The following is a 25,018-nucleotide window of genomic DNA, read 5'->3' as shown; positions in this document are numbered from 1 at the left end:
CCCAGGCCTTCTAACTGAGACCCACATTCAGGGGGGTCTGAGTCAGTACAATGCTGGTTTCCCAGCTATCAGTTTGGGGGTCCATGAACTTGTCCTTGTTCAGGTCAGCTGTCTCTGTGGGTTTCTTTAGCCTGGTCTTGACCCCATTTTCTTATCATTCCTCCCTCTCTGCCACTGGATTCCAGGAGTTCTGTTCAGTGTTTAACTGTGTGTCTGCTTCTGTTTCCATCAGCTACAGATGAGGGCTCTATGATGGTAGATAAGGTAGTCATCGATGTCATTATCAGGGAAAGGCATTTAAGGTAGCCTTTCCACTGTTGCTCAGATTGTTAGTTGGGGTCATCCTTGTAGGACTCTGGACATTTCTCTAGAGTCAGTTTTCTCTTCAAACCAATAATGGCTCCCTCTATTATGGCATCTCTCTCTCTTTTGTTTGTTTGCTTTGCTTTGCTCTCGTCTACTCATTCCCCTACTAAATCTTCTTAGTCCCACATGTTCTCCTCTCCTCCCCTTCTCTTCCCCTAACTTACTTTCCACTCACTGCCCCCCCACATTACATTATCTCTTAAGCCTTAAAAAAATGGGTAAAAAAAAAATGCATGCCTTCAGCCTAGCACTGTTCTTAGGCATAAAGGATATGATAGGTATAATGGACTAAAACACATTCCTCACCACTCCCACATCACCATTACCATAATTATCTCCACTAATACCATCATATCTCCATCACCCATACTATCATCACCATCTATATCATTGTGATCAACATTCCTTTCAGCACCATGATAATTTTCCTCATCATCACCTGTTCTATCACCATCATTGCCATTATCATTATGATTATCACCCACCATCACTTCCATCACCTATACTCTACTGTCATTATTATCACTACCTTGCCATCAACATTATCATCATCATAACCACCATCACCTACACTGTCATTATATCATCACCACCATCTCTTATACAATCCTTACTATCACCATCATGATGACAATCACCATTATCATCATCACCAACACTGATACCACCACTATCAATATCAATTACCAACACCATTTAAAACACCATCAGCAGCAGCACCATCAGTACCACCACTATAATCACACCATTATAATCACCATCACCATCATCACAACCACTATCATCACCAATAAAAAAGTCATCACTACCATTATCATCACCATCTCTTTCGCCAACATCACTGTCAAGACAACCATCATCATCAATATCATCACAACTATCAATATCACCATCCATATCATCACCACCACAATCATATAATCACTGTCATAATCTCCCCCGTGACCAACAAAATTGTGACTCCATGAACTAACAGGTCAGTGGTTCTTAACGTTACTAATGCTGTGACTTTTTAATATAGTTTTTCATGTCATGGTGAACACAACCATAAAATTATTCTGTTACTACTTCATAACTGTAATTTTGTTACTGTTATAAATCATAATGTAAACAACTGATTTTCAGGATAGCTGATATGTGATGACTATGAAAAAGTCATCTGACAACCCTACCCATCTCAAGGGATCACGACCCAAGATTGAGAACCACAGCTCTAAGCCTAGTCCAGATAGCTCTTTCATTAAAAACAAATGTATTTCCAATGTATCCCTCCCACAGGAATGCCAAGCCTGCCCAGGGCCCTCAAACATTCCCATGTTCTCTTCCTTGGAGGGAATTAGAAGACAGACTAACCTAAGTCTATTGACAAGGCCAAGGAATAAACAATCCTCCAAGGGATTCCCCTAACTCCCAGACTCATGGCAGGGATCAGAGACAATAAGGGAAAAGGCTCTATCCCAAGGTCAACTATGTAGTGAGTAGAGGCATTAGAACCAAAACCCAGGTACACAGATAGATATCTACTTTGAGCACTCCTGAGGTACCAGGGTGCCTGGGCAAAGACTAGGCTGTTGATCTTCAATGAAGGCTAAGTATGGAAGACCCATCTCCTTGTTGTCCCCCACCACTGCTAATCCAGACCCACAAGTCTAAGTACACAAACTACCACCCACCCTGCAAAAACATGCAGGGGTCATCTAAAAGTTGGCATGTGAAATATAGCATATAAAGATTGTGGCCCTAGCCCAACTCAGTGGAGCTTCAACTGCTCTGTAGTGTCACCTGTTTTTTGTTTTTGTTGTTTTGGAGGGGGGATCTGAGAAGCCAGGACTCAGAGATGAGTGGCTAAGCCCCAGTAATACATTTTGGGAAACAGTTCCAGGCATTCAGGAAACATGGGAAACAAGTTGGCAACATGGGCAGCAAAAATGAACAGAACATGAAGACTGTGGCAGGTCTGGTTCTTGAAATGCTAGCATGGCATGAGCACCAGGATTTCTGAGTCAAGACATGTTTTTCACTAAGTCATTCTGCCATTCTCAGCATGGGGACAGGATAAGTAGCCCACAGAGCTCACTATGGGCTATTCACTTAGCAGACCCAAAGTCTGAGTGTCCTAGAGAGGATAAACATACCTGGAATGCAAATGGTTCTGCATAGGACAACAAGGTGTTGGGGCATTTCCATGGAATGTTGTCAGGCATCTCTTGAACTGTGTAACAGTAAAAGTGTCTCTTATTTTTGACATGGAACCTGTTCAAACACAGGCATGTAATCATGAATATGTGTGTCCAGATTAAAAGACCTGCATGGATGCACACATGTACACTAATACATGCTTTAAAACACTGAGGTTGGGAAGGTGGCTCCCTCAGTAAAGTGCTTGCCACACATTTAAATGGACCTCAGTTTGGACCCCTAGCACCCATACACAAAGCTGGGCATGGCAATGTACAACTGTAATCTTGGTGCTGGGGAAGTGGAAACAGGCAGGTCCAAAGTGTTGCTGGCCTTCTCAGTAAATTTGCAAGCCTCAGGTATCAATGAAAGACATCTCTCCAAACATAAGGTAGAGGGTAACTGAAGAAGACACCCAGCATCAACCTCTGAACTTTAAAGTTCACACATGCAACTGCACATTTGTGCATACACAAGAACACACATACACACACGGGGAGGGGGTGCTAATTTGAGGACACATCTACAATAGGAGTGGTGTATCTGTGGTGTCTGTTTTAGGTAGGTGAAGCCTCTGTGCTGCCCTGCCCACTGGTGACATCTTGTTTGCCATCACTGTTGTTTTGAGTTTCACACAGTATACAGTGTATGAGAGAAGCCAAATCTGACAAGCAATGGTGCAGAGGAGATGATGCCTGAGGTCCTCAGGAGGTACCAACCCTTTTCCATTCATCCTCTTCATTTTCACTGGAATGGCAGAAACAGGGGGACAAAACAGGGCCACTCCAAAATAGGGAAAATCAAGTGACAGAAAGTAAGCCATAAGCTTGGATCAGAAGGGAATGCAGGCAGAAGGCCCTATCTGGATGGCAGCTGCTGGTCTGTGTACTGGGTCATGCACAATGGCTGATGGCTTGCATTCTGAGCATGGCACCTTCTCTCTCTTAAGAGGAGGTCTTTGGAGCTGTGGGAGTGTCTCCTCATGGGAGTCCTGCCATGAGCTGCCTATGAGAACAGAACTTCCCTTTTATGTCTGCATGACACCCCAGAAACATTTGGGTACAGAGTCACACCCCAACCCAACTCCATTCAAGAGTCAGGAGGATGTTGAACCTTCCTGCTTTGCTGTGTATCTAATGAAATCCTGTGTCCATCCTGATCTATCTCTACTTAGTGTCCAGGCTTGTCTGTCCATAACATGCCCACGGGCACAGGGTACCCTCATGTTCCTTGAGATATGACAAGTAATTGTTATTCTATCTCTGTGCCCTGTTGCTCACCCGCATCTCTTCTGCATTGCCAGAGAGGTGAAAGATGGCTAGAACCAGATGGCCCCAACACAGGGCTGGTTAGGTGAGAACAAACTAGGCAAGCACGTGAGATTCCAATCCCATGGCTCAACTCTAAGGAAGCAAGCAGACAGACCCAGAACTAATCACCATGACAATATTTTAATCACACCCTGGCCCTTGACTCACATAAAACTCCTGAAAGGGGTCCCAGGAGTTTTGGATGGGAAGAACACCCATATGGGAAAGGGATGTCCAGAGAAGGCTCCGTGTTCCACACTTTGCTCTACCACCGCTTCCCTACTTGGCAGATCTGATAATAAGAGCATCTCTGGCTTCTCAGAAATTCAAAGATGGAGGCACAGAGGTATACATCCCCTGGTTCCCAGCCAGCCAGTTGTAGTACAGGTGCAAGCCAGGATGGGACCGATGTCTGTAGCATGCTGGCTGTGCATAGAGCTCTAATCTATGCCTGGCTTTGCTCTCCAGGCTTCAGCGAAATGCAGAGAATGGCTTAGTGTCTGAAAACTTGGCAGGTGTGAGAAACCCATGCTGGGAGTGTATGAAGGTAGAGAGAGGAAGCTGTAACCCATGGACCCCAATAGCTCAGGACATCTTGCTGGCCTAAGTGATATGTCACACAGCTATCTGAAAAGAAGGCCACTGCCAGCCTCCTCCTGCATGGCCAGTCTCCCAGTGCTAGCACTCAGAGGGGCTGTTTCAAGCCTCATGCCTTGACATCAGTGGCTTTCACAGGGCTAGCATTTCACTGTTGCTTCAATCAGCCAAGCCATAGTGCTCAGGTATTTGGTCATTGTTTCTGTGTGGATGTTTTATGAATGAGACAACCAATCAAATTGCTCAACTCCAGACAGGCAAGGCAGACTGCCCTCCATAATGTAGGTGGGCCTCAGCCAGGCAGTAGAAGGCTGTCAGAACCAAGGCCAAACCAACTGAGTCAAAGGAGGTTGGCCAAAAAAGACCTTCACTGGACCCAGGTCTGCTACCACCTGCCCCACAGAGCTCCATATGTATCCTGCACATCGCAAGGGCTAGTCATTATTTCTGTCTTTGTCTTTCTCCCCCTGACACCCACCACTCTCTCCAGAGACTTCATAATGATCCTTCATCCAAGCAAGGCCAAGAACTCCTGCATCTACTCCATTGCTGTCCCGGCCAAGTGATCCATCTTGGCTGTTATATGTCTGAACTGGGTCCTACCTGGAGGCCCAACTCTGAGCTGCTCTCCAGCCTGCCCAGCCTCACCTCCTCTATGACAAGTTCTACATTCCCAAAAGAAATAGCTTGGCCTGCATACCGATTTGTTTTCTGCCAGTCCCCTGAGGATTTCAGAGGAAATGATAAGGGCCAGGGCAATGGTGCCCACCAGACTCTACAGTAGAAAGCAAAGTGGAGAGGAACCATATATGGAGGCTGGAGGCTGTCCCTCATGTATAAACCAGTGGAGAAATGAGAGGGAAAAATTCAGGGAGGGAATATGGAACAAAGGAAAGTCTCAGGGTAAAGATTGCTCTGCATAAGATAGTTACAGTGGGCACACAGCATGACAAGTTTCTCCTCACCAGGAGACTACCCCAACATAACCAAAGCTTTTGTGAATAGTGAGCCAATGCAGGCATATCAATCTTAATACATCTTCAAACCCAGGTACTTTGCTTATGATGGGAAACTGAGGGGCCATGTAAAAAGAGATTGTATGAATCTTAAAGAACATATGTTACCAGGGCAGACACCTGGCCACTTGTCCTTTTGGCTCAAAGCCCTGAAGTCAGTGAGGCCACTAGAAACTGACAGTGGGCCCTGGGCCTCTAAAATAGCTTCTCTTCCCCTTCTCCCCTGCTCTACAATACAACTCCATCTGTCTAACTCTCAAGAAAGCTATGTATTTTTAATTAGATGGAAACTACTGGTACAGCAGGCACGATTTCTCTAGATGATCCCGGCTTTGAAAACCCTTCCGCTCATTCTCTTTAAACCGGTGAGATCCAGGCATGGCTTTCAGTTATGTTTCAAAGCTTTGGAGCATGCCTGCACAACACAAAAGTTAAGATTTCAACAGTAATACCACTAATTCCCCTGTAAGAGAGCTTAAACAGAGCCGAGTGAGAGATAATGAATGTCCTGCTACAAATCACGCCCAAAGATGCATTATCATAGTTAACAATTTTTTGCATAATCCCGCCACTTAATAAGGCTACAAGATCTCATGTAAGAGAAGTTTTAATTTATTCAGCTTGCAACTCAGCCGTAGTCGAGAAAAATCTCAGTTCTGAAAGGATTTAGAGCACATTAATGTTATTAATGTTAGCGTGGCCCTGTGTAGGCACTAATTAAACAGCATGTGGGGTCCGCCACCAGCCCCCTGAGGGGCCTCATCCTCCGCAGAATGGGTACCAAGGAACCCTGCTCCCAGGCTTCACACTGGGTTGGTGTCTTATACTGACATTTGTGGCTGTTCCTTTGCTATGGCTTCAGCAGTTGCCCTCTAGTTGTCTCAATCCCTGTCCCTGAGACCTGGGACACTGCAGCTGTAGGCCCTGTTAAGACCAAGCTGAGTTCAGAAAGGTGCTGGGTAAGACTCTGCCAGTTTGCTGGCAGTGTGTGCCAACCTATCTAACATGCAGGTTGACTTCTTCAGATTTCTCCAAGGTGACAAAGACAGCCTAGCCACTAGCAGACACATCTGCTTGTGGGTTCACAGGCTGAGATGGTATCCACTCAGAGAATGGAGGGAAGGGAGGTATAAGTGGCTGCTGAGGTCAGAGCCAAGGTTGCAGAGCTTCCCCAGGTACTGTGGGTGCACCCTCCTGAGAAAATGAAAAAGGAATTGCCCACTATGCTCAGCCTCCGGTGGGCCTTGGGGTCTGCAGGCACCAAGCTGGACAAAGTTGCAGTCATGCTCAGAGTAACTCCAAAGTGCAACTCAGGGCTCACAAGGCTCATGGGACTTGTGGAAATGTTGATTCCCAGAGTCATCCAATGGGGCTGTGCTAACCAATGTAGACCAGTAACAGAAAGTCTTACAGAGTCCCTCAGATGATACTGCCCAAATTGTGCTCATGTGGTAGGAAAAATCACAAGAACTGCTCTGGGCAGATAAAAGGCAAATGTGTGGGACAAACGCCACTACATTTGTGAGCTATCTCTCAGGTTTCAGAGGCAAAACAGAATATGGGAGGATGGCAGCCACAGCTCTGCACTGAGGGCTTAATCCACCCATCCATCCTCACATCAACCTATCCATCCTCATATCCATCCATCCATCCATCCACCACCCATTTACCTAATCATTCACCCATCCACTCATCTTTACACCCATCAACCTACCCATTCAAACATCATCATAGTCATGCATGCATTCATGCATACATACATAAACACACACATATACATCAACTCAATCATCCATTCACCCTTTCATTTATCTACTCACGCATCCATCTATCTACTGCCCACCTACCCATTCATCCATTCATCTCTCCACAAATCTATCCATCCATCCTCTACACATCCAACTAAGCACTTGCCCTAAGGCAGATAATGGAGAAGCAAATACTATGAAGCCCCAGCATCTTCACATCCATCCATCCCTCTGCTCTTTCCAAAGGACTCTGGATGCCACAACAAGGAAGAAAAGGGTTGATACTGGTACAAGACAGCTGATCGATAAGGATAGTGGAATATCCAGGGGCATCAGCCTTAGCGCGCGCGCGTGTGTGTGTGTGTGTGTGTGTGTGTGTGTGTGTGTGTGTGTGTGTGTGTTGGGGAAAGTCCACCTTCACATCATTACCAGTCCTTATCAGAGCAGCAACTGCTAGCTAGGAAGTGGGGCCCTGACTTTCCTCCATGGGCACAGCATCCAGAGGCATGTGTGCATATACAAGGATCACCTACGTGCCAGCTCACATGTAACTCACACCAACTTTCACACTGCTTTAATGAAACAGATACCAAGAGGCTAGCTAGTGTTTGCTAGACAATCCAGTCCCTAAGCCTAGTCTACATTATAGGATGGATCAGCTCTGTGCAGCCCTCTGGCCTGTGTCTCCTGATAAACAACTCAAGATAACAATATTGACTATCAGAGTCCTCATGAGTGATGGTTTTCACTTTACAACTCAGTCTTCTGCCCCTTTGTGAATCCTGGAGCTGTGTAATGGGGTTTTAACCATCAACTTGACATAATCTAGAATCACCTGGAACAAAAGGATCCTCTCAGAATATCTGTAACTAACTGATTATCTTAAAGCTACTAATTGCTGTGAGAAGACCCATCCACTATTGGCAGCACTATACCCTTGCTTGATGATCTTTGCTATATAAGGGTAGAGAAGGTACTGAGTATCAGCATGCATACATTCACTGCCTTTGGACTATAACATGGAATTGTGGGTTAAATAAACTCTTTTCTCCTTAAATTGCTTTTGTAAGAGTATTTTAATCACAAGAACAGGAAAGAAAACTAAGAGAAGCAGAAAGGAAGGGTGAGGGTCCATTGCTAGGAAAGCTAGACCAGAAGAGGGCTGGCCCAACTCAGAACCCTAGGGACCACCCACTACTTTCAGAGCCCCGATGGACAGAAGTAGTCAGTCTGGAATATTTGCCTTGGACTGCAGGAGCCACCTCCTGCTTCCCCACTCAGAGATCTTCCTGAGATAAAGGAAAATAACTTACACAACCAAATGCTTAGTTGTTGCTGCCAGGCTGCCAGCTTAATGGAAAAGAGAACTATCTCACTTTCAATTAATGAGAATTAATGAATGAAGAACAAATCACAAATAAAGAGAATAAGCATTAGGAACACATTTTTAATAACACACCAAGTAACTCCTAAATTGGCCACAGTCTCGTCCAATTGGAATCAGAAATGCCTGTGGGGAAGCAGGATACAAATGTCAGGCTGTTTTTTTGCAATTTGATTTGAAAAATAAAAAGAAAACAGGAAATGGGAAAAACAATTTTCCAAATGAATATGGGCTCCTGGGTTCCCAGGCTTCCAGAGGCATTGTCTTGGGCCCATGCATAGAGTAGTCAGTTAATTTAGCAGGCCCAAAGTATACAGAAATGACCTCATTGGTGGCCAGAAAATGGCAGGAGACCCAAAGACAGCATCTTCAGGTGAAGTCCCCACCTGGCCTCACATGACAGTCTTGACTCTACTATGGTGAAAAGTGGCCACATATGATTCTAGGACCCCAGAGCAGACAAAGGCCAGAGCCAAAGGCACAATTGATTCATATTCCCACATGGTGAGCTGATGATTGACCTCGAAGATGTATCTATTGAAATCTGGAACCCAACCCTCTTTGCAATACATTATAGCATCTAGGGATGAGACCAACATAGATTGAATGGGTCTAAAGAGCCATAACTGATACCCTCTCCATGGAAACAAAGGACAAGACTGCAGAAATGCAGCCAGAAGCTAGGAAGATACATGGCTGCTAGCAGCCAACAAAAGCCAGGAAAGAGGCCTATAGCAGCTTTGCACTGGATCCCCTAGAAGGGCCTGCTCTGCTGATATTTCAATTTCAGATGTCTGACCTCCAACCTTTAAGAGTGTAAACTAGTCTTTTAAGCTACCCAGTTTGTGGCCATTTGTCACCACAGCAGGACATACCCACCTTTCCATACCAGAAGGCACTTGTAGAATCCTTATCCATTAGTCTCCCATAGTATGGAGGTATCTTTGACATCAGTTCATCCTGCATGCTTACTATGGCTGGAGCAAACTGCCTCATGTCATGGTCCATGTTGCCCTCCACACACGTTTTCAACTATTTGTAGAGTACCTACTGCCTACAGCCAAAGACCTCTGTCTACCCCATCAAACCATGGCTCCTTTGTTCTGCCCACCTTGGCTCAAGTCCATTCTGAGCACAGGTACTTAGTAGGTGCCAAATATACATGTTCTTCCAACCAGTCCCACCTACCCTGTGACCAGGGATATCACCATGTCCATACACCACTTTAATATGAAAAAGACACTTTCCATCACCCTGTAAATAGAGCCAGCACCATTCCATAAATAGAAGGCAGCCATAAAAGTAAACTCAGGCCATTAAAATGAAAAATGCCACGCATCCCATGTAAAACGCTCTTTCAGGCTAACAACAGTATGTGTCCTTGATTTTAGAGGAGGCTGAATTTGTCTATGGAGGGATGTTAGAATTTTCTGGATTTCCCATGCCAACCAAACTTGATGGGAATACCAGCTTCTTCCTGAAGCCCCAAATTAAGAGGTCACTTCTGTGGGATCCCATCTCCACAACAGGAAGTCATAGCTTCATTTTCATGAAGATAAAGCATCTACCCTGTCAGGACTTTCAGGACATAGAAAAGAAAGTAAATCAGGTCCTGACCCATGAGCCATCCTGCTGAGACTATGCATGCGAGCACACACAGAACAGACCACATGTATACACACACCACACACATACCACATACACACCCCTACACACACCAAACTCACACCACACATATACATACAGGCAAGGCACACATACATATGCACGCACACATACCACACACATATAGACCCCCCACAACACATACAGATATACACACATCATATACATACCACACACTCCACATACCCACCACACACCACTCATTACACATACACAGCACACACATATATCATACACACTACACACACCACACAACACACACACACACACACACACACACACACACACATATATATGCACACACATAATCCTCCACACACACAGGGGTGGGCTATAGCTCCTGGAACTTAGGATCACTCCATTATTTGTGTATGCTGTCACTGTTTTCTTAAAACTAGCCCACAATTTCCCAGACACTCCTTGTGTAAAACAAGACATTTTTGACTTGGATATTGGTGTGGGCAGAGACATGCCTCCCCCACAGATTCCAGGGGACAGTGCTCTCTGCAACATGTCTCCAGACACTGCTTCTGGCTTCCTTTGTCTCTTCCAATGACTGTCTGCATGACTGTTATCTGTGTATACATTTGCCAGTTGATTTTAGACACATCTATAGTGTCCCCAAATCCTAACTGTGAAGACTTTAACTGGACAAAGGGACATTGAGTTCCTGGGTTTACCTGTGTGAGGACCACCCACTCACTGACCCTTCAAGGCATCCTGTTTTCAGAGTACACAAATGTTACTCCTGTTCCATCCCTCCACATGTATCCCAGAGAAACCTGGCCAGTCACCCTCACTGCCTTTCCCCAACGCACATCGGAGTCTGCATACAGTAAGTACTCAACACTTGCACACCAAAAGGAGTCTGGCATGTCTACTAAGGTTGTTCCCATGGCAACAGGCAGAAGGAACAAGGAGCTGTCATTGTGCAGGTGTTCCCTGGGGACAGGAGGTCTGAGGATGCATTCCGTGTCTCTGTGAAAGAGCAGTTATTTATAAGGAGGGCTCAGGCTTTATCAGTGAGGCGAATCGGAGGGCCTGCTTCACTGCCTCTGTGCTCCTAGGAAAGGAGGGGATTGGCTAATAAAATCTACCTTCTCTGAGGCAGAAGCTGGCTTTGAAAAGTGAGTATTTTAAAGGCCGCATGACCTCTTCTAAATATACCTGGAAAGATCACGTGGGCCCAGCAGGCTCCATACAGGACAGTCCTAGGAGACAGGTCTGCCTATGGTCTCCTAAGGCTTCAGCCAGGCCTTGTCCTGGAGGACAGACAGCTTATTTGCTCCAACTGAAAGCTTCTAGACATACCAGGACCTATGTTGCCTGAGGTAGGACAAGGACACAGAGAAGAAGAGCCAGGGGGCAGCACAGAAGAAGACAGCATTGTTCCCTCTTCTGGTCCCTGAGGTCAGAGCCAGAGACCATTACCCAGAAGCCAGCCTCAGGACCAGAAATCAGTCTGCCACAGCCCACAATGATTCAGTTTGAGCCCCACCCACAGGATGGACAAGGAGTTGGTTTCCTTTGTAGGTGGCCTCCTACCCTCTTGAAATTCTGATAGGCCCTGTGTCTTGCAGGAATATCCTGGCCATGCAGGGAATCTTTCATGGCACACAGCTGACAGTCTTTCTTACTAGAAGAAGAAGGGGCCCTGGCATCATTACCTGGCCATTACTTGGGCTTCAAGTTTATATCTCTGGAGCTGTGCCTCTATCTTTGAGTTTCCCCAAGGACAGTCTTGAAACAGTCTCTTTGAAGGTGGGTTGAGTACTAGATGAGGTGATGGCTAAGAGCTATCACATTGGTCATCTGCCAGACCCATGTGCATGCTAAGCACCTATAGAGCTATGCCTTGCTTGTCACTGTAGAAATGACCCTACCCTCACTTCAAGGCAAATACTGACCCTGAAGTCAACTGATTTCTACAAATTGATCCTGCATTCCTCAGGGGTCCCCAGTGAGCAGAGAGAGATTGTTCAGAGAAACCCCAGAAATCCAACTATGAGCCTTCCTCCAGGAGTCAAACAACCAGGGAAGGAGTGGGTGCCTGAAGACTCATTGCAACCTATATAAGGCTCTGCTAAGAAGGAGAACAACCTTTGAGAAACTCAAGGAGCCAGGAAGCAGGTAGGCTACAGCTCCTGCTGTGCACCCTGGATCCAGAGAACCATGACACTCAAATCAGTCTATAAAAGCACAAATGCAAATGTCCTAGGTGTGAGGGCATCCCAGAAGCAGGTTCACCACCTGACTATACAGAGAAGCCACACAAGGAAAGGGAATAGTTGCCTCTATGGTCACTCTTGCTGACATCACTCACATCCAGACCCTTTGAGGCTCCATACTATGGACCTAGAGTCCACAATGCTAAGTTTAAGTTAAAGCAACAGGTGCCACTGTCCTGAGGCCTAAGGTGAAATGTTCCCAATACACTAAGGCCCATATCTGGATGACCCATGAAGTTGTACCTGCTGTACCAGAGTCCAAGAGCTGCATGAGAAAACAGGACCTACTGGGTCCTCTGTCTACACAGAAGGCATATGACAACAGTAGGATCCTATAGACTCTTCTGGGATAGCCAACTAGCAGCTCCTCAGAACAAGGCCACATATCTGAGATCATTTAGACCTTCAACAGAATGGGCTGCACCACAATGAGGGTAAGATGGGAGCTCCTTGTCAACAGAAGCTGTTCCTTGACAAACTTCATCTCTATATTCTCTGAAGAATCACACAGAACAATGAGAAAAACATTCAAGACTGGGCAAGAGAAACATCAAGAGGGCTCTCAAATACTGATAGCATGAGACACTGCTGGTTTTAGTGTGGGCTTCTATTACTGTGACAAAATGCCACCACCATAAACAATTTGGTGAGGCAAAGGTTTGTTTCATCGAAGAGCTCTGAGATCACACTCTTATCACTAAGGGACTACAGAACAGGAAACCAGAGGCAAGAACTAAAGTAGAGGCCATAGATGAATGCTGCTCACTGACTACTGACTGGCTTGCTCCACATGGCTCGTTCAGCCTACTTTTTTTTTTTTTTTTTTTTTTTTTTTTTTTTTTAGCATCTAGGACCACCAGCCCAGGGGTGGCACTGCTCACAGTGAGTAGGGCCTCCCATATCAATCACCAATCAAGAAGCTGTACCACAGGCTTGCCCACACATCAATCTGGTGGGGGCATTTTCTCAGCTTAAGTTCCCTCTTTTCAAAATGACTCTAGTTTTTGTCATGTTAACATAAAACTAGCCAGCAAAGTTAATCCCTTGTCAACTTGACACACACTGTTAAAATCATAACTAAGACCTCAATACCAATTATGACAGTAGTGCAAAACATGCAACTTTTACAAATCTGAGAATCTTTAATAACTCAAACACTTTCCAAGTTCAGTCTCTTTAAAATGCCCAGTCTCTTTCAAAATTTAAAGTTTCTCTAAAATACAAAAATTTCTCTAAAATTCCAAAAATGTCTTGACTGAGGGCTTCTATAAGATCAAAAATAAGCACTTTCTTACTCTAAAAGGGAAGACTCAGGGCATAGACACAATAAAATCAAAGAAAACCAAAGTTCAACAGTGTAAAAACGTTCAGTGCCAGTTAGCTTCTGGGCTCCTCTATAGTGCTTGAGCCACTTCTCCAACTCTGTCCCGTACAGCCTACACATCTTTTCACCTGGGTTCAGGCTGGCTTCACACCATGGCTACCAATGTCCTTCACAGTCATCCTATGATACCAGCATCTCCAAAACACACCAGGAGCTCTGCAACTGAGATGCTCCTTGATAAGTAGCCATAACTGGCCTCCCTTCAAAAAAAAATTCACTCTTCCATATGGTGCCAAGCCTCAACTTTTCTTTGAGTCTATCAATCCATTGCAATTAAGGCTTCACCTTCATTAATGACCTGCCCTGGCTTCTCATGGTGACAAGCCTCACTTTGAGCTCTCTATGACCTCTTCAAAACTAATTCCACTTTGGAGACTCTCAATACATTGCCAAGTTTGACTGTTAGCATAAGGTATGGCTTTGACCACCTCTGGACTATACCCTCATGTGCTAACTCTGAGTAAACACTTCCTAGAAGATTCTGCCTCAATAATGCTGGTCTCCTATTAGTTATAAGCTCATTTTCCAACCCTAGATGACCAAAACTACAAATAGTTCTTAATTCGAAATATCACACAAATAGTAGTGCTAGAATTTTTGCTTCCTTCAGAAACTTTACAGCCAGGCCTCCATCATCTGCACTATTCTCAGCATCAGCTCCCATGATCCTACAACTTCTCCTTAAGCTGAGAACTCAATGACTTTTCTAGGCCAAAATCCTCCCACAATTCTCCCCAAAAGACAGTCAGTCCATCACAGCCATACCCTACTCCTGGTACCAATTTTCATCTTAGTTATGGTCTCTATTGCTATAACAAAACACCATGATTATAATAACTGGGGATGAAAGGAAATGTTTATTTCATCTTACAACCTAAAGTCATAGTCCATCACTGAGGGAATTCAGAGCAAGAACTCAAGCAAGGTAGGGTCCTGGAGGCAGTAGCTGACAAAAAGACCACAGGAGCAATGCTTAGTTTTAGTCCTCGTAGATTGCTCAGCCTGCCTTTTTATATCACCAGGACCACCAGCCCAGGGATGGAACTGCCTTCAGTATGCTAGGCCCTCCCACACAAATCATCAATCAATAAGATGCACTATAAGCTTGCCCACAGGCTAATCTAGTGTGAGAATTTTCTCAACTAAGAGTCCCTCTTCTCAAATGACTGTAACTTGTGACAAGTTAAAATAAAACTAGCAGCACATAGCTGGTGCATCTCCTCAAGGATCTGCCTGTAGTCATCCTCATGTGGGTGGAATGGAATAGTTTAAAAGTCCCATTACCCAGTCTAGACCCATGTCTGCATGTGCCCTGTCCTCTGGCATTGGGAAATGGATCAGCAGACCAACAGGGAGCTGAAAGTGGCTGGGGGCATCACTGCTTCAAGGTCTCCTCTCTCCTTCCAGTCACACAACTATCACATGTATAGTCACATGGCTACTCTATAGAAACCAGCCTGATCTGACTCATTGGTAAATTTTCTCCAAAAGATGGAGACCTTGGAGCCTGTCTGTGGCAGTGAACTCAGATACCTGTGAGATGGGGATCAGGATGTGTATAGTTGGGCTGGATCCCACTTCTTGCCATACTATTCCAATAAGGTGGCTGTTTGCTGAAGGAAAGGCCTAGGATCACTTGGGCATTTGAAGATTGCCAGCTGTGTACAGTAGAGTCTAGATGGGGCTTCAAGAATGTATCCAATGTGCCAGGGCCAGCAATCAGAAGTTAAGCAGGATGCAGGCACCACCCATAAAAGCCAGGCCTTCATGGGGGACACCACTTCCTCCAGACTGCCAATATTTGCTAGTCCTTCCCTAAAGAAAGTGACAGTGTCTTGGGTTTTTCATCTCCATGGAGGCACAGTGAGCTTCCAGACAGGGCCTACCCTCAAATTTAAAACAAGGTCCTGCTGGGGAGCAGGGCAAGCATAGGGTAGCTGATGTCACACACAGGTGGCTGACCTCCCTCCCTCACCTATCCACACTGCATGACCTTTGCATCACTGCCCACATGGATGTGGCCCTTGCTGTGGTCTTGACATTTAGTAACCAGGTCACCAGCCTCCTGGAAGAGGTCTGTGGTTTCCATCACCCAATTCGTTAAGTGTACTCCCTAACAATATCTCCATAAGAGCCAAATGAGCATAACAGCAGGTGCCCCCAGCACCCTTATGAGGCCAATGCTCATATCTGTATTAGTTCCTTTGTGTGCCCTAAACTCCAGGTTTGGCTCCCATTCTGAAGTGAAGTGGATCGGTGTGGACGTGAACCTGTGAGGCCACTCCCAGTCACCTGCTCCTCATACTGGTCTCAGGGTTTCACTTTCTTCATCAGAATCCCTTCTCTATAGATGAGGTTGTGGAAAGTTGTCACTCTTAAGAGAACATCCCCTTGGGCCCAAAGCCAGGGAGGACATGGGACACAGCCAGCCAATCACAGCACCAAGTGGATACAGAGGCAGGGTCAGGCCTTTCCATGGATGCTCTAGCATTCACTTAACTTAAAGAAGGCAGGAGTGAAAGGGACCCAGACAGAACTGCCTGGTCAGGACCATTGTGTCCTGGTTGCTCAGCTAATACACTGAGGCCCTGCTTTCCTAAAAGGGCCTGAGTTACTCCACTACATGCACCACCTGTCTGCCATGCTTTCCAGTGGCCACTCAGTTTGTCTTCTATTGACCTTCTGGTCCTAGACTCTGGAACCCAAAGCCTGCCCTTTGTTCTCAGCAGGCCACACTTCTCTCTCCATCGGTGAAATACACTGTCTGCCCTTCCTCTAGACACAGCCTAGCCTCTGTGGCAGGCAGAATGTTCTGGGAAGGGCTGGCTGCTAGGTGACAGGTGCAGGATGGGCAACAACAGCAGAGACCAGGCCTTGGATGGGTCCACCTTCTACCATTCTTGCTCCAGATGAGAAGACTGGAGGTAGGACAGTGAAGTCTGCAAGTGTGGTGTGTTTGTGTGGGATGTATGTGTGTGCATGTGTTTGTGTGGCCTATATTTGTATAGGGTGTGTGTAGGGTATGTATTTGCATGTGTGGTGTGGGTTTGTATAGGATATGTGAATACTGTGTTTTCACATGTGACATGCTTGTGTAAGGTAGGTGTATGTGTTATCTGAGTGGCATTTGTGTTGATTGTGAATAAAATGTGGCATGTACCTGTGAAGTATGTGGTATGGTAGTGTGTGTGGCACCTGATATGCATGTGTTTTACATGGATGTATCTATAATGTATATTTGTATGTGTTCTTTCTATGGGAAGGATGCTCAGATGTTGTTTGAGTAGTATCTATGTAATATGCCCAGGGTCTGGTGCTACAATATATATTTTGTGTGGACATGAATGTATGTGTGGAGTACTGCATGTGTGTAAATGTGAAGTATTAATACATATGTTTGTAGTGTATACATAGATATACAAGACCAACATATATAGTATATTATGTACGTGGGGAGTATGATATGTTTGTGTATTTATTTTATATAATACATGCATATTCAGTATGTATGATATATATATGTGATGTGTATATGTGGTGTGTGTTCAGTGTTTCTGTGTTGTGTTTGTGTGGTGTATGGTGTATATATATGTTCTATGTATATAGTTTATATGTGTGGCATGTGTGCCTAAGTGGCATAGGGATATCACATTGCAGATAGATCTGGAATGTGTGTGCAAGACATGTTAACATACATACATGTATATTAAGCTACATGTGTATGAGGTATTAATAGGCCACAAATATATGTGGGGTATGTTACATGGGGTATTATATGCCACATAGATATGTGGAGTATATATGTATGAGATGTCAATGTATTATATATACATGTGGGCTACATGTATACATGATATATGTTAACTTTACATATGCTGTTCTTATATTGTCTGCAGTGTATGCATGTCTGTGGTATGTGTTTATATACAGTGCAGTTACATGTCATGAATACATGTGTTGTGTATGTGTAGTGGGAGTGGATATGGTGTTAATATGGGATAAACAAGTATATGTCATGTGCAGTGGAGCCAGGATGTATCCCTGGTGCACAAAAAGGACTTTGCGAACACATCCCCCATGGAGGGATAACTGCCTTAATCTAGAGACAGGAGAGAAGCCCTAGTCCCTACTTCACATGACCTGTCAGAGCTACATGACCCCAACTGCATGGCATTCCCCTACATATGGAATTGGGGTGGGGGGATGGGAGGGGAGGGTGGTTAGAGTGCATGTGAAAGGGCAGAGAGGGTAAAAGGGAGGGAAGAAGGGAAGGAGGAAGGTCGGGAGGGAGGGAGGGAGGGAGGGAGGGGGAACTGGTATTGACATGTAAAATAATAAATTAAATTAAAAAAATGCTTAGACTCCAAAATTTAAGTTCAAGGACAAGTTACTGGGGAAAAGGATTTCTATTTTTGTTTCCACAGAAAATGAAAAGATGTGGATTCCTTCCAGATTAATGTGGTTTGATCAAGCCAGACCCCCTGAAACAGAGTACCAGGTGATCCTACATTCAAAACAGCTGGACAAAGCAGCCTTACAGACTACAGCCAGGATTTCTGCATCTTCTTCGAATCCCCCATGACAGCGCCCCTTACCAGCAGGAAGTAGTTTGGAAAGAACGATGCCCAAATTCCCAAATATTGTCTATAAATGTTTGTTTTCATTTAAGTGGACTTAGTTATATAAAATAAATTTAAAAAAAATAAAAAAATTATCCCATTTTAAAAAAACACAAGTATATGTCATGTGATAGAACAGAACGTGTGTATATGGAACATGTGTTTATGTGGTACATTTGATGTATTATGATATTGCATAAGCTGTATACATGTGTGTATGTACTCGGTTTGTATATATAAGGTAAATGTGGTGCCTGTATGTAGTCAGGTGCTAATAGTGCCATGCCTGGTGGACAAGGCAGAGTTATGATACAGATGATGTACTACAGAAAGGAAAGAAGAAGCCTTTGGGGGAGGAGCTGCAACACAATCAGGACAGGGCCTGTGGATGGAACAAAGAGATGAGAAGGGCAGACCTCACTTAGAAAAAAGAATGTGAGCTGGTATCAGTGGCCACAGGCAGACTTGTAGTCCTGAGTCACAGTCAGTATTTTATGTGTGTTCAGGCCATAGGAGGCCATAGGCATTCACACAGTACACATAGAACCACTTATGTATAAACAAGGAGAGGGAACAGCTCCCACTATCACCCTCATTACACAGCTGTATTTTTAATCAAGTTCGTAATACATGTTCATGCAAATTATACTTATGCAAATTACATACAACAGTATAAACATCTCAGTATTTAATTAATGTATAATCATATGCATAAACACAAACATCTTTCTTATTAAAAGGTCAGCAGTGGACATCCTAAGGCCACCCACTCTGACATCCTGTATACCACATACACACACACTGTCCATACCACCTGGGTTCAACAAGCAGCCAGATCACCACAGTCATGGACTGAGTCTGGCTTTTCAATGCCAAGTCAAAACCAAAGCAAGATAGAAGACTGAGTTTCCCAAGATGCACAGGGAAGACCAGTCACATAATATCATGCAGCTTGGCCCAGTCACATAATATCATGCAGCTAGGCCCCAAGTGTGTTCAGACATGGCCAGTGTGCTCAGATAACTTAGCACAGCCCATCACTACTCCTACCTGGCTCTCAAGGGCCTTCTTCTTGGCTCTGTGCTGGAGAACTGGGAAATTCAGACTCCAGACAACGGAGCCAGAGAGCAGTCACCTCCATTACCAACCCCTTCATGTTTTAACTTTTACAGTTGTCAGATATTCAGCCAAGGAGAATCCCATTATGGTGAGTGTAGGTTTTATTTAGATTCCATGTGACAGAAGAAGTGATAGTAAATGATGATAAAGGAGCTGGTTATTTTTTTTAACACTTTTCCAATCCCAACTTTTCCTAGCTGCTATCCATTTACTTGGCCTCTCAGTAAAGTATACAGGAAGACTAGGGAGAAACAGACTTTGGACACTGGGAAGGTACAAGCCCTGTCCTATTGCAAACCTTGCAGAGCTCTACATCCTAAGAAGGACCGAGAAGACAGCACTGGGAAGCCCTGAGGTCCCTAAGGCAAAGCTGAGGTCCTCTGCATGCAGCTCTGAGCCATGAAGGAGAGGGTATGAGATCCACCCCAGCTGTGGGAACTTAGGACACAAGTCTGAAGCAAAACAAACAAACAAACAAACAAACAAACAAAATCCTTCCTTAAACATTCAGGCTTCATCCCTTCAGTACATCATAGGATCAATGCAAGTGCCAAGCACAGCTTAGCCTCTACCAAGAATTGCAAGGTTATTCTGAACAGCCTCAGCTCCCTATGTGACACCAGTGGGCCCCACCAGTCCCCACCCATTGCCATAGCCTGACCAGGGAAACAAGTATTTGTAATATCAATGATATAAGTTTTAAACTCAATGGTTTTTAAAATATATCTTTATTATTTTTTTTACTGTATAGACATTATGCCTGAATTTATGTCTGTTTGCTATGTGTTATGTGTCTGGCCCCCATGGAGGTCAAAAGAGGGCATCTAATCCTTTGGAATTGTGTAGTTACAGGTCTTAGGTTCCCTGCAAGAGCAGCCAGTGCTCTTAACTGCTCAATGAATATTTTTTTTTAAAGGACTTCTTAGTGTTAGTAACTGTGTTATGTTGTTCAAATTGTTTGTCAATTTTTTTTTAAAAAAAAAAAAGATGGTCCACAACTGAGAAGATAGGGTAATTGGTAAAGTGCTTGCTTTGTGAGCTTGAGAGCCTGAGTTTCATCCTCAGAAACCATGAAATAAATAAACAAACAAATAAATCAATTTCAAACCTGGGCTTAGTATTGTGCCCTGTAAACCCACTGGTGGAGAGGTAGACAGGTGGGTCCCTAGGGCTCATTGGCCAATCAGCCTTGGTTGTCAGTGAGATATTCTTATCTCCTCTATCTCAAGAAAAGCAAAATGTAATAGATGCCCAAGTTTGACCTCTGGAATCTACATGCACAGGTACCCCACACCACACTCATACACATATGAGCATAAACACATACACATACACACACAAACACACACACACAGAGAGAGAGAGAGAGAGAAAGAGAGAGAAAGTCCTAAAAATAAAAGTAAATAAACCGATCTGTGTTACAGATGAATGAGTGTCCTGAGATGGCTGTAGGGTTTGCATTGATGGTACTAATTAGTGATCTACTACTGAGATATCACCTAGTACCAATGCATGCCTGCACAGGATTTTAAGTGTGGCCTTTTCAGTCTGGCCACGCCACACAGACGCACAGAATGTGCTTGACTTCCAAAGTAGTGAGCTAAATAAATAAATTAAAGTTGGATTCTATTTGCTCAATCAACAGTCAACCCTCAGAGCTGCTGAGGAAGATAACACTGGGTGGGGCGGCTCCAAGTTCCTGGGAATTAAGATGCTGGGACATTGTGCTGGGGACAGGCACTCAGCTCACCCACAAGCTCTCAATATTAACCCGAGAAAGGTTTTTTAATAGCCTGCTCATTTAATGCAACACTTGCCCAGCCATCAAAAGGATTTACAAGGACAGATAGCTAAACCTCAAATCCACAGCTAATGGAGACACACAGGGATTTCTCCTCCAGACAAAATGGCTTGTGGGTTAAATCGTAGTCCTGTCTTTTTTGGACCCCAAAGACCAAAAATCCATGGGTCATTCTGGACTGCTGCTGTTTTCCTATACTGATAAGTATGCAAACCAGAACTTGTGCCATTGTGCCCTAGCCTAGGTGCTTCTAAGATTTCAAGAATGTTTATAATCCCAGCTGTCACCCTAACTCTATGTCCTGATTCCCACATAAATAAGAACTGTGGGTATACCCTCCTGTTCCCTTCTCCTTCCATCCCACGCCCTGTTCTGCTCCTATGAGGCAGCTGGATCCAAGCAGGGTTCCTAACACATCACCCTTGCCCTGACCTGTTCTAGCTCAGGGAAACCAGAGTCTGCACAAACCCTGCATGAACAAGCAGGGCTGATGATACTTCAGTATGGTAGTTCCGGCACCCTACTGATGCCTGAACCCATGCTTTAGCTACACTCACTGCTCCCCAGCCCTTTGGCTGCCTCCACTGAGTAAGCACAATGGGCAAGACCTGTTCTTACAGAAACTGGACAAACTAGGGCTGCAATTAGGAGCACAATTCTCCTCTCCCTGGGTTCACAGCCCTAATTCATCTGTGCAATCGCTGCAAGACAGGCCAACTGGAGTGGGATGGATTAGCCACACAAAAAGTAAAGTGTGGAAAAAACGGTTCCCTGGGCACCTCATTCTGGGCCCCTTATTCTTCACCCCTGGGGGAGGAGGGGACCCAGATTCAGGGAAATGGCTATTTATACAGTTCTTTCCCACTCCATCCCCAGGCAACAAGTAACAATTGTCCAAGCTGCCTAGCTCCCTCTCTCTTAACGGATTTTAGTCTGCAGTCCAATACTCCCAGAAGGACCCTGTGCCTCCCCTGGGAACCAGTCTCCAGTCTCTCACAGCACACCCTAAGGCCTATCCTGATGCTCCGGCTTCTGTTGCCAGAGACAAAAAATTTAAAAATAAAAAAAAAATCCTCAAAAAGAAAACAAGGGCAAGAATGCCAGCTCTGACCTTTGTGACAGAAGGAAATAGGAAAGGGCACTGAGATCCAGGGTCATAGAAGCAAACAACTCAGGGTGAACAACGGGTGGGGGGGTCACAAATCCCCATAGGGCAAGGTGAACACATGGACTTATCCTCAAGAGCAGCTTCTAAGACACTGCCTTTAGGTCCTATGACCCATGGTCAGCGTATACTACCTCCTCTTTTATCCTACCATCTGTCACACGTGCACATATTTATCCACACCAAGTGCCCAGGCTCCTATAAAAGGCTGTGCTGCAAATCCACCCTCATGGGATGTCCCCCTCCACTGCACAACACAGGTGCCAATGTATACTGCCTGTGTGACCTCGCACCTGGCCACCAGGTACACAGGGATTTCCCTCTTGACCAAAAGACAGACTCCAATAGCTTAGAAGACTCCATAACTAGTTTATTCCCACCAGGCAAGACAGAGCAGACCCATCCACGGAGTCACATGTCTCCAAATGATCAGGATCTCTTTGTAGTAAGCAGAAAGTCACTACAACACAGTAACTCAAGCAGGCTAGATCAACTCAAAGGAGCCATGGAACTCTAACATCCATGCTCTTCCCTCAGATGAACACCCCAAGCAACATAGAATCAGTTGAAACCTTTGGTAGAGAACATGTGGCCCAAACAAGGACCCAAACTATAAGGACCCCATGGTCTGGGGTGTACCATGTGGTGGTCTCCACTCCTCTTCACAGCTGCCTGGCAGAGGATACCAGGTGAAGACATCTTGGGGGCGGGCAGGGAGGGGGTGCCTGAAGGAAATGACTCATATTTGCAGGAAAGAGTTATCTCAATAGCAGGGGACCCCAGCAAGTGGCAGAACCACCCACTCATGAAGCAAGTCACCTAAGCTTGAGGAAAGACCAGTCTCCAACTCCAAGAATGGCCTGAGAGCTCCAGCTGAGCAGGCTCATCTGCCTGCAGCAAAGCCCAGTTAGTTTCTCCAAAGTAGCACCTGAAATCAAGGGGGAACAATGTGTAGCAGGCCATAAGTGCTCCCAGGACACAGATGGCTCCCAGTGTCCAGGGCTCACTAATTGTGCAGGGAAGCTGCAGAATGTTGTAAGCCCTTCCTCCTTAGGAACCTGAACTAGTGAAACAGTTGTAGGAATCGGCACCAGCACTTTGCAGGGCTGTGCTCCCTGGCAACCTAGGGGGGAATGCTAGCCAGTGCAGGCATGGCCTTCAGACAAGGGCACCAATAACAACGGGAGCAGGCTGAGCCCAAAGGCACCAAGACTAAGAGGAGCTAGCAAAGGGCAGGAGTTTCCAACAGAGTCCCCACCATTTGCTGCCTGACAGTGCACACCAACTAAGCCCAGATAGGATTACCAAATGGACACCCATGACCACAAGAATCCAATGTATTATATTACACAAGTCTCAATAGTATCTCGTGAACTGGATGGGACAACCCGACAATCTAGAGGGGACCAGGAGGGCAAAGGAACCAGAACTTGAGCGGGCCTAGGGCATTCTGATGAAGAAAAATTCTGCCCACCTAACCCGAGTCTGGTGGGTACACGACTCGGCACAGAAAGTAGCATGGGACATGGGCTCAGTTTTGTAGTCCTCACCCCTTGATACCTTTGCTTCCCCAGCCCCCCAATCCATTCAGTACTGGCCTGCTCAGCACTGGCTTCAACCAGGCTACCAAAGTGGAGCGCTGGTGCCACCTACCGAGGGTCGATGGCATGCGGGTAGGCGCAACTGCCACCGAGCTTTGCGGGGCAGAGGATGGCAACTGCAGCCTGGGCATAAGCCCGGGCTCCGGGGCTACATTGGAGCTCGCCAGGCCCTAAGCACGCCTGAACTCGAGCCTAACCCGCTCCACCCCTGAGTCCCAATGCTCCGAAGGGTGGTAGATCCAATGCTGGGCTCCTGGAAGGCTCGCACCACTGGCCACTCCGGCCCCGCAGAGCCTCGGCCCACCAAGCTGGCAGTGGTGGAAGGTACTGAAGCAGTATTACGCGCAGGGACCGCCGCGAGCAGTGCGGGGAACCGAGCACCAGGGACAATTACCTTCTTTGAGGAACTGCGCGTGAATCACTAGGACCAGGAAGCAGCAGAGCGCGGCCCCAGCGAGTGCCCAGAGCGCCTTCAGGAGCTGCATCGCGGAGTGCCAACTCGGCCGACGCCCCCGAAGTCGCGCAGCTAAGGTCCAGGCGCCGCATCAGCGCCCCGCTGGGTGCAGCCTCGGCGGCCGCCCGATCGCGCCCTCCATCCGCCGCCAACGCCGCGCTCCACCGCGACTGGAGGCGCCACTCCGGGAGGCGATCTGTGTCTTTTGGGCAGGGGGAGGGGACGGCGCGAGGGAGGGCGCCGGGGAGGGGACGGGCGGGGGCGGGGAGGTTAGCAGAAAGTCTCGGGCCGCGGCGGCCGCCGCTCCGGCCACTCGGCCACCATCGCGCGCTGCAGGGCGCCGGGGGCCCGGGCGCGGAGGACTGGCCGCCGCGGCCCCATGA

The 25,018-nt window shown here is 46.0% G+C and overlaps 1 protein-coding gene across 1 annotated transcript in view; it reads right to left on the bottom strand.

The window, feature by feature from the left end:
* Nucleotides 1-24,815, bottom strand: part of Tafa5 (TAFA chemokine like family member 5) — a 128,215-nt gene extending 103,400 nt beyond the window's left edge. Inside the window, exon 1 of the mRNA XM_051189574.1 lies at nt 24,576-24,815. Coding sequence (XP_051045531.1) covers nt 24,576-24,666 — 91 coding nt within the window. The 5' untranslated portion in view covers nt 24,667-24,815. The remainder of the gene's footprint in view (nt 1-24,575) is intronic.
* Nucleotides 24,816-25,018: the final 203 nt, after the last annotated feature.

The sequence above is a fragment of the Phodopus roborovskii genome, unplaced genomic scaffold (genome assembly GCF_943737965.1).
Source record: "Phodopus roborovskii unplaced genomic scaffold, PHOROB, whole genome shotgun sequence".
Lineage (NCBI taxonomy): Eukaryota > Metazoa > Chordata > Mammalia > Rodentia > Cricetidae > Phodopus > Phodopus roborovskii.
Note: the sequence above shows the minus strand (reverse complement) of the source record. Positions and strands in the feature narration are given on the sequence as shown.